The following is a 10,242-nucleotide window of genomic DNA, read 5'->3' as shown; positions in this document are numbered from 1 at the left end:
TTGGTGCTTCGTACGTTGATTTGGTGGCGAATTAGGGTGGCGAATTAGGTAGATATGTGTTTAGAGGAGGCAGCAGGGTCGATCTCCAGCGAGGACAAGGTCAACCGAGCTCTGATGCCAGTTGTCACGAGCCTTGATAAAAAAGAAAATTCCGTTATAAAAAGGAAAAAAAGGATCCAACAAGTTACCACCTGCTGTGACATGTAGCAACACGGAGCAGAATTATTTGAAATTCCTCTGTAACGCAGTTCATAAGCTGATATTGTACCAACAAACTTACACCAACAATGTCTGAGCTTAAGGAACAGTCTCAAGCCGACATTCTTAGCGGTCCAGTACAGTGGGGAGTTACATTGAGCTTGAAATGTTATTAAGCTGAGCAGCGATACCAACTTCAGTGCCGCAATGATATCCAAATCTGTCCGCAGATAATGGTTCAAAACTGGTGAGCAAAAAAGAACACATGACACTAATTCTTGAGCAAACCATATGATTTCGCCTTCATTACAAGTATCTTTACATGTACTCTACAAAAGCTATGATGACAACAACCAGCGACAATGCAAACATGAAGAATGATCATTGACCAGAAGAAGGGGCAGGGCAAGCAGGCAGGGGTCACAACAATCAGGGCCATATAATGAGAGGCTTTAAATTAGAAGCGAATACAATTTGCATCCATTTAGTGTCGTCTTGTATTTGAGCCCCGTATCGTGACACCATGCAAAAATTTGGTAAACCCAAGAAAGTTTAGCTTGCCGTCTGACTTTCTGATCCAGTCTTGCACGATAGAATAATGAGTCGGTGCGAGATTTAGTTCCTACACACACAGGAAGATGTCAGGGTACTCGATTACCCCCCCCCCCCCCCCCCAACCCACACACTCACGATATAGGATGAAGAAAATAAGGTGGTCATCATCACATGGATCTGAAATGCACATGCTGAAAATATTGACCCAAAGGATAAGAACATCTGCTAAATACCTGTGCCAACTCCTCGACCGATATAACTCGGTTGCCCTCTTGTTCAAAGTGCTGAAAAGCTGTTCCTGCAATTTCTTCCCACCTTTCCAAAGCCTCAAGCTGGTAAGGGCTGATTGCTGCAGCACAGAATTCTTCAAAGTCCATCCTTCTGTACGCAAGTGGTTCCAACTGTGATAGAAACATGAGCAAGATCAGTAACATTTTTTCTTTTTGAATAAAAAGATCGTTAACTTCAACCATCAATATAATAAATATCAGCAGATAAAAAATCTGCCAAAAAATGCAAAAGGGGTTCTAAAAGAAAGGATTAGAGCAACACGTTTAAAGCATCAAGACCACAGCTCAAAATTACAGTTAAAGATAATCAGATGGAAAATTTCCAGTGATCTCACTACAGACAGACATGATAAGCATCACTGTATAATCATTTGCATAGTAATAAATCCTTACCGCATGCAAAAACTCAAGAACCCTTGATTCCCTCATAGCATCAGTTAAATATCTTGTCAGAGCCTGGGTACACCATGGGAGTTTACATGTTAGAACATGCAACATAATGTGGACATGTCTTCATAACTTACCGTTCGAAAGTTGTCAAGTGATACAAATCCATCTCTAGGTTCAAGCAGCTTAAACTGCAATCTAAGATACAAAAGTTCATCCTCCCTTAAAGCCTTAGATAGTGCCTGTGTCAAAGAAAGTAAAAAAAATAACTGTTACTATAGTACCTTAATGGGTGAAACTTTGCTGGTTGTCAAAGTACACAACCTGTCACTTTGAACAAATTCGTACCAATGACTTCATGGGAAAACCACAATTTTGGAGCGACATTATATGACCAATAAAAGTAACATCCAACATCAGCCCCTCATAACAAATTGAAAAGATACAGGATCACAAAGTAAAATAAAACAAAAATACCTAAAAAAAAGCTTAGCAAAAGTATGTACTGTTAGTCTATCACGACTACGAAAAGACATGCTCATGCACCCATTTTCTATACTTTTAAAGTTGGGAGGAGTTACATGGCCTTTTTAACACATCCAGCACATGTACATTTATCAATTGCATATTGCTATATCCACAAAGATAGATGAAGAAAATAAAGAACACTTGCAGATATACAAAAGGCCATGGAAGTCTGCACTGTACCTTTAATGCCAAGCGTTTAAGAGGTGTGGCACGAAGATATTGCTTAACTAATCTGAAGATGAGTATGTCCAATGGAATTTGCCTTTGTTCATCTCGTAACCAAGGGTGAGCTGCAAATATGTAAAGAAAAGTATCTTCATATTTGTGGTTTTATTTTAACTAGCAGTACCTAAAATAGATGGTAATAAACTCTGCTTAAATGATAAAAAATCAAAGTGTGGTACTGTGATATCACAATCATGGAGCAACACTAAATACACATAAGTGGTAACTTACTCAGTGCCTGGACAGCAGTCATTCTTTTGCGGTAATCTTTGTTCAGAAATCTCTTCACAAAATCCTTAGCTTCAGCCGATACTGAAGGCCATGGTGAATCGTCAAAGTTGGGATCAGCCCTCAACACAGATCGGAAGATCCCAGATTCTGTCCTTGCCCAAAATGGCCGACTGCCACAGAGCAGAATGTATGTTATGACACCTATACTCCAAATGTCTGCTTCCATACTGTATGATCTGTGTAGAACCTCTGGGGCGACGTAATATGCACTTCCAACAATATCATTGAGCCTTTCATCTGCATTACGTAGCACAGAACATAGAACCAAGTATCCGATGAGTTAATGAAGTGAGTGCGGAAAAAAATAACTGTAAATATTGATAGCGTAAAGTTTATCCTAACTTCCAACGTCAAGAAACATGCAAAAATAAACAGTCAGATATGAACGTAGGCACTGTTTATCTAGAATATAGACACAGCATGATCCTAGCATGTAAGCGCAAGCTAGCAATTTATACAAGACTACAAACAATTGTTTCTGCATAAATAAAACACCATGCAATTAAACTGTTCCTTTTGTTCAGATATTTTAAGCTTTTTTTCAAATTACTTTGCGCTTGCCATTCTTAGAAAAGCAGCATAGGACAAAATTTATTCAGCGAGCTAACTGGCTTACACTATGAGGAAAGGTACGGAAAAACAAAACAGTAACATAATATACATTCAGTCCAAACTTGCGTGATGAAATCCTTGACCCTGAGCAAACGATACAAATTCTGAAACTAGCATTGTAGCCGATTTCTATTGTAAGAAGTTTGCTTAAACAGTTAAAATTATGTTACAGTAACAATCAATATTTCTGTCACCTTTTCAAATTTTCTTATTTAAGGTTCTTACTGAGAAATCTATGTTGTTTATCTAAGTGCATATTAGAAAATTAGAATGAACCTTCGAACAAGGTAATGCCTATTTTTGCAATTTAATTACAAGAGCAAAAATAAATGAAACTCGTAGGCCACATACAGAGATAAATATCAATCAATTCGTGCATTACCTGGTCTAATGAAATCGGAAAGACCAAAGTCAATCAACTTCATCGGAGCGCTTTCATCTCTCGTTGTGAAAAGAAAATTCTGTGCAAATGAAACATAGCAGATGTGTCACAAAGTACAGCCTAGTGTTCAACAAACATTATTGCCGTCACTTAATAGAAATAACAGCAAGTGCAGGTAAATAAAATGGTAGAAGTAACCCAGTCAAACACCTACGGGACTGCATGTATATACAAACTATGCACAAAGTGGATCAAGCATACCTCTGGCTTCAAATCGCGATGCACTACTCCCTGAAGATGACAGAAGGCCACCACGCTCAAAATTTGTACAACGATCGCTTTGGCATCTTCTTCTGTGTATCTCCCGCCTCTTCAATAGTTCAAGTTTCACCCTTGGTAAGCATTAACAAGAGGTACTGCTACTTGGCTACTAGAGATGGATAAATTGTAGAAAGTACCTGGCCAAAATTCTATCTAGCAACTCCCCACCTTCACATAATCTGTTCAAAAGATACAATATGAGAAAATTACCACCTGATGGGTATTACATTAGTTGAGGTGAAGAGCATTTATGCAGTATGTTAGATACTACTATACTGCACACACATTAAATGATATGATTAGCAGGGAGATCTAAGGACATGCGCAAGTATGGCGGAGCTGTTTTTAAAGCATGCAAGAAGCTTCCTGAGATCAAATGTTGTATCTAGAGAAAGCTAATATAGTATTTCTGAATATAAGTTGATAAAATCACATATAAAAGGTCACAAAAAAAAACATACTCCATGACAATGTAGACATTGAGGGCGTCCTCACATGCATCATAGAATTTGACAAGATTATTGTGCCCCGATAGAGCTTTCAAAATCTTGACTTCCCTACGAACATCTTCGATGGAAATGGCCGTCGTCATCTACCAAAAACAGAAGATGATATTTCATTTCAACCAGAAGTAGAGGCAATGTTGTTTACGCCATTCATACAAAGAAGCAAATATAGGTGATATACATTTACATGGTCAGAACTTAATGAGAAGAAAGCATCACAAAGCATATCCAAATAAGGATCCAGGCAACAGATATTTACTTAGTAAATGGCTAATGTCAGAGCAACTGTTGCCAAGAATGAACAATTTCCTTTTTCCAAGCAGATCTGAATGAGACTATTGAATTTAATGGTGGCATCCTGGGAACTTCATACCCTCACAAAAATAGGTAAACAAAAAAGTCTCAGAACCAATTTCTGCAACTACATTAGTTATATCACTGAAATTCTGAGCTGTTAAATTTATCTAGCCAACCAATCCCTCCCCCATGAAGAAATGTCTGCTAATAATAATAATGACATGCAAGACATTCTTATGGCCCCATTTAAGCAATGCTATCCTCTGGAGCTTGCCCTCCTAAATCAAATCTAGGCTACGTAGCATCCTTGAATGAATCTATCTCCGTTTCAAGTTGTTACACACATATTGCAAAAGATGATGCCTCCATAGTTGCGATCGGAGCTTAATAATCAAGGGGGTATCAGATATAAGCTCTGCCAAATAACTGATTATCAGGACCAGCACAATAGATTAAGTTTCCCTAAAGTTGCCACTGAATCCAACTACAAAATGCACAGGCCTTAATTCACAAAACAAAAGGTGGGGATGAAGCATAGGTCCAGTCGTTTATGTCTAACTAACAAGAATTGAGTACGTCGTCAAGAATTTCAGTCACTGTACTATTCAACATCCTAAAGTTTCTACATACATTCCCTTCCCATTAAACAAAAAACATAAGATTAGCATGATTTCCAGCATCAACTAAACCTGCCTGGAACTGTCAAAAGTTGTGATCAGTACCATGATCAAGAAAATGGGATAATTTATTCTCAGCCCAGTCCAACTACCTAGCTGAGTATAGAACTGCTGACAATTTAACAAGATTGAACAATGGAACAGTAAAATTTCTTTCATGGTAAAATCTTGCCGTCTCAAAGTCAAAATACTGGAACAATAAAAAAGGTGGCAAGATATTGCACTAGCGAACACATCGCTAAATTACAACTAGTCAGCTACCATCGCCAAATCCTCAAATTCCCTTATCTTACTTCCTGCGACAATGCCAAACAACCTAAAGAGCAAAATTCCAAATTTGAAAAAGAAAATCCCTGAAGTAAAATTTGGACCATTTAACCACCTAAGTTTCGGTTACTACCGCGGAATTGGCGCGAACACATAGCGGTTACCTCAGCAGCAGCTGCTAATATTTGAAATTTCAAAATTTCCAAAAGTGAAATTCGGCATCAGCATAGCACAAGCATGATCCCGGAGCGTGCCCTCACCTTAGCTTTGGAGATGATCTTGACGGCGACGGTGTGCCCCTTGTACTCGCCCTTCTTGACGACGGCCGAGCAGGTGTGGCCGAAGTGCCCCCTCCCCACCTCCTTCCCCAGCTCGTACTTGGCCCCGAAGTTCTTCCCGAAGCCAAACGTCTTGTCCAATGGCCTCTCCGCCTCGGCCCCATCCGCACCTCCGCCTCCTCCTCCGCCGCCACCGGGCCCGACGCCGCCCTCCTCCGGTATGGTCCCCTCCTTGGGCTTCCCCCCGCCGAGTCGCTTGGCGAGGGTGGCCTTTATGTGCTTGGCCGGCGATGGCGGCGGGAAGGGCCGCTTGAAGAACCTCCTGGGCGTCGACCTCGCCGGCGACGGCGACACCCCCGCGGGGAGCGGGCTTGCCCCTCCCGCGGGGTACGGGCTCGGCCAGGCGACCCCGGGCGTCTGGTGCACCGGCGTGGTCGATCCGGACTTGCGGCGCCTCGGCGTGCCGGGCGCGGTGGCCTGCGCCTGCTGCGGCGGCGTCTGCGGTGCGCCGTTGGCCGGCAGCGGGGACGGCGGCGCGACCGCCCCGGCGATGTCGTCGTGGTCGGCCCGCGACGACGCGCCCGCCTTCCCGTAGCACTGCCCCATCGCGGGCGGCCGGCCGGGGAGGCGGGGAGCCCGGGCCGCTAGGGTTAGGGTTTGGGCTCGGGCCTCCGCGCGGCCGCGATTGCGGGAGGAGGCGGGGTGGGCGGGCGGGCGGGTCGCTGCCTCGTTGGGAATGGAAGAAGAGGGGGGAAGAAGCGGAGGGAGGACGAGACAGAGGAGAGAGAAAGGGAGGTGGCGTTCGTTATTTCTCTCTCCTCCCCCTCGGTTACAGCACAGCTGGGAGGAGAGAGAAACTGAGAAAGGGTCTCACCCCAGGGAGGCGACCGTGAATTCTCCCACTCCCCGGGGGGCGGGGTGTAAAAACAGCCGGAGAGAGAGAGAGAAAGCGAGATCTCTCTCCCCCTCGCTTCTCTTCTCTGCGCGTACGACGAAATCCCTTTACCTTTTTTCTTTCTCACCCGGAAAAAAAACGCCTTTCTGATCCGTGGTCCCCACGGGCCCGCATGGCATCGACCCACCCCCACACGGCAGCCGCGCGCGGGAGCCGGCGCGCGTGACGTCAGCGGGAGCGAAACTAAATGCGCGCGGTGGCTGACAGGCGGGCCCAGCGCGGCGACGTGGCGCGGGGCGGGTGGGCCGGCGACCCCGTCCTCGGTGGCCGTGCTGCGCTGGTGGGGGTGGTTCGGTTTGGCTAGGGGGGGGGGGGGGGGGGGGGGGGGGGGGGAGCCGGAGGCCTGGAGCAGGAGCTCCTCCACCTCCCAGAGAAACACGGCGGGTGGCCGGCCGGCGGGGCAGGTGGCGCCTCCCTTGTCCACTTGTACCGGCCCCCTCGGCCTCATTACATACTACAGCGAGAAACTTCCCCTTTTCAGTACCGGGAGTGGTTAGATGCGCTAAGCTGGCTTCTTAATTGGGTCATTACCGCCTTCCTAATTTTAGGAGACGCGTCTGATTGATGTGCTCCCGTTTCTCTTCTCGGATCCTTCACAGCTCGTTTGGCAAGGTTTCGGATCCTTTGAAAACAGCTCCGACACTAGATCCTCTGATGAAATGGTTTCTCTGGTGGAGCTGAAGTCGTTTTAGAAAACGTTTGGCAAAACTGCTTCACCCTCATAAATGAATTGGAGATGTTAAATGTCCAATATGCCCCTTGATATATGACTTGATTGTTAAGTTGAATTGTATGTTCCCTTCCGTTTGTAATTTTAGTTCATGTAAATTAAAAAAATAAATAGAAATATTTTCTAGATCTCACCTGCAGAAGGTTTGTGTCTTCGGATGGCCATGTCTTTGCTCATTTGCTGTAGTTGGTATGCAATTACTAGCTACTCAGTAATACCAATTGCCAGTTTCAGTTGTACATCAATAAAAAAAATGAAAATTGGACCCAAGTAGTACTCCAGCTAGCAGCCAACAAAGATAGTAACCAGAGCAACAACACAAGAGCTTTTGGCTCGCTCCCTCGCTGTTCAGCAATAATAGTAGTAGTTTTTACAAAAAATGAGGCATAATCCTCACATAATACAAGCCAACATAGATACTCATGATGACCTAGAAAGAAAGATCGTCCTTGCAAGGTCATCACGGAATCTATCCATTGCCCGATCATTCGATTCTGAAGTTGATGTATCGCTTGCATTATTAGAAGGAAAATGTCTTGCATACCTTGATGGTATGATGGGCACATAATCAAGATTTCGATCACATTTGAGAAAATCAGTACCATAAGCACCAAATATCAAGTAACCTACATATTCCAAGCATACTACAAATTCCATTTTCACACAGAGATGTATGATACGACATTCCATCTATGCTCAATGAATTGCTAGCATGACAAGTATTTCTTACCTTGGATCGCCATTGCTAACGTCGACGGTTGCAGGGGCAGCAGGGACCGGCGCTTGTGGTCTAGGTGCTCGGCCACCGCATCCTCCTCCATGGCAAGCAGAGGCTCCTCGAACTGGCACCGCCCCTGCCTCCCTTGCCTTGGTAATCTGGTTCCCGAGGTGTTCTGGTTTTCGGCCGATGCCGGCGTCGATGGCGACGATGTCACCAAGATGCTAGAGAGCTACTCCGGCTCGAGAGTCACGACCGCCGCTACGCTGCTCCACCAATCCAGCACCACTCCGCCGCCCACCATGGACACCTCTCCTGGAAGCACGCCGGCACCCACACCAAGAGGGGCTGCCGGGCCACGCTCCTGCGCCTGCGGTCGAGGCGGCCACCGGACTACTGGCCCATGAAGCCACCATCCTGGTAAGCCGCTACCTAGCCAGCCGCCTGCCGCCGCTGCCGGCCGAGATGGGCGCCATCTGGCCCAGATGCGGAGGCTCTGGCGCCCCCAATCCCTGGATCGAGGTCAGTCACGGTGGATCCACTGTTTTCCCCACCGGAGTGGCCTCCCTACGCACTGGCGTCGGGCGCCGGTGTCGGGCTTCTGTGAGCGCGAGAGGGTGCGAGAGATGGCCTGTTGGGATAGGTGGTGTGGTGGCATTTTTCATATAATTTTGGCGAAGTTCATGGGCAATTACATAAGCATCCGGGCTAGCCTGCGGGAGGAGCCGCATGGAGCCACAATTTTCGGCTCTATCTCGTGCATACAAAAATGGCTCCGGCTTCACGATGGCTACTCCGATGGAGCCATTTCAGTAAAGCTCTTTGGCACAGCTTCACCTAAAACGGCTTCAGGAGCCGTTCAAGGAGCTATACCAAACTCGCCCTCAATCTCCTTTTTGTCACATCAGATATTCTTGCTACATTCTATTTCTAAGAACAATTCTACCTTTTTCTCATGATTGAAACTCTGTCGATGTTCATGTTCTCTACTACAACTCTTCTTTTCGGTAACTTGGAATTCAGAGATCTAAGAATTTGACTGCATTATGTGATTGTTCACCTTTCTTTCATGCTGATGAATAGTTTGGTCACCTTTTGGTCTTGATGTTCATGGGACACTACTACTGATACTGTTCTCATGATTGGAATTCTCTGTCGATGCTCTGTAACACTCGTACTCTTCCTGGTAACCACGAATTCAAGGAGCACTTTGCTCCAAATTTTGACCGCGAATGCGATTGTTCATATTTCGACGCTGATCGAATAGTTTGGTCACCTTTTGATCTTGGTGTTCATGGGACGCTAGCTGGTTCTACCTGCAGTGTCGTGGCTTTGATGCAACCGTGTTGACATTTTCCAGCTGCCTGCTACCAATATCAAAAAAGTCATTTCTTGACTCGTTCGCTTCAAATAGAGCTGCAGCATTTGATATATGGACTAGCTAATAGTGCGATCCGTTGAATGATTTCTCCTTATTATTAATTTGCTCTTGACAAATCAGACTCTTGCAGCTTTGATAGGCAAAGCAAGACTTGAATTTTGATGTTAACAGTTACTATACTCAGAAGATCAGCTGCGGGGAAACAGTGTAGGCGTTTTCATCTTCCATCTGACCTTTTCGTTATTGAAAATGTCCAGTGCGCAGTTCATGACCTCGCCGCAGAAAGACTAGATGATTCATGAAATTTCAAAAATGGAAGCTTCGTGGTATACGGAAATTTTCAGACAAACTTCCATCAAACAATTACTGAAATCTAGCCGGCCCTGCATGCACACTGTCACTAGCTTTTTGCCGAATTTTTTTTTTTGACTTTTAGCAGCTAGATAAGCATGTAGGCAAGCAAGATCATCAGTACTTGCACACAAGCCGAATAGCATCTGAATTCTGACGTGATAGCTTGACGCTGCCGACCGCGAGCAGGACAGAGATCTACGGCTCGGATGACAGGCTCCTTCACTTTGTCTGCGATCCAACGGTGTCCACAGCAAGGCCGTGATGCGTCAAGGCTCCAAGAACAGGTCGCG

The 10,242-nt window shown here is 45.3% G+C and overlaps 1 protein-coding gene across 1 annotated transcript; it reads right to left on the bottom strand.

Annotated features, from left to right (window-relative positions):
* Positions 1-348: 348 nt before the first annotated feature.
* LOC117852866 (CDPK-related kinase 3) lies at positions 349-6,523 on the bottom strand. Its single transcript, XM_034735152.2, has 11 exons — positions 5,797-6,523; positions 4,251-4,381; positions 3,927-3,968; positions 3,730-3,838; positions 3,469-3,547; positions 2,415-2,711; positions 2,139-2,248; positions 1,568-1,672; positions 1,437-1,499; positions 987-1,154; positions 349-820 (listed from the first exon to the last, which is right to left on the bottom strand). The coding sequence occupies exons 1-11, from the start codon at positions 6,418-6,420 to the stop codon at positions 683-685; spliced, it is 1,866 nt and encodes a 621-aa protein (XP_034591043.1). The 5' UTR covers positions 6,421-6,523; the 3' UTR covers positions 349-682.
* Positions 6,524-10,242: the final 3,719 nt, after the last annotated feature.

This window comes from Setaria viridis, chromosome 4 (assembly GCF_005286985.2).
Source record: "Setaria viridis chromosome 4, Setaria_viridis_v4.0, whole genome shotgun sequence".
Taxonomy (NCBI): Eukaryota; Viridiplantae; Streptophyta; class Magnoliopsida; order Poales; family Poaceae; genus Setaria; species Setaria viridis.
Note: the sequence above shows the minus strand (reverse complement) of the source record. Positions and strands in the feature narration are given on the sequence as shown.

What these genes read in the sequence shown, in the direction of transcription:
- LOC117852866 (XM_034735152.2), bottom strand. Translation starts at nt 6,420, where the DNA reads ATGGGGCAGTGCTACGGGAAGGCGGGCGCGTCGTCGCGGGCCGACCAC. An exon ending in TTCCGATTTCATTAGACCAG is followed by an intron (nt 2,712 to 3,468) that starts GTAATGCACGAA and finishes TACGTAATGCAG; the next exon opens with ATGAAAGGCTCAATGATATT. An exon ending in CACTTGACAACTTTCGAACG is followed by an intron (nt 1,500 to 1,567) that starts GTAAGTTATGAA and finishes TGGTGTACCCAG; the next exon opens with GCTCTGACAAGATATTTAAC.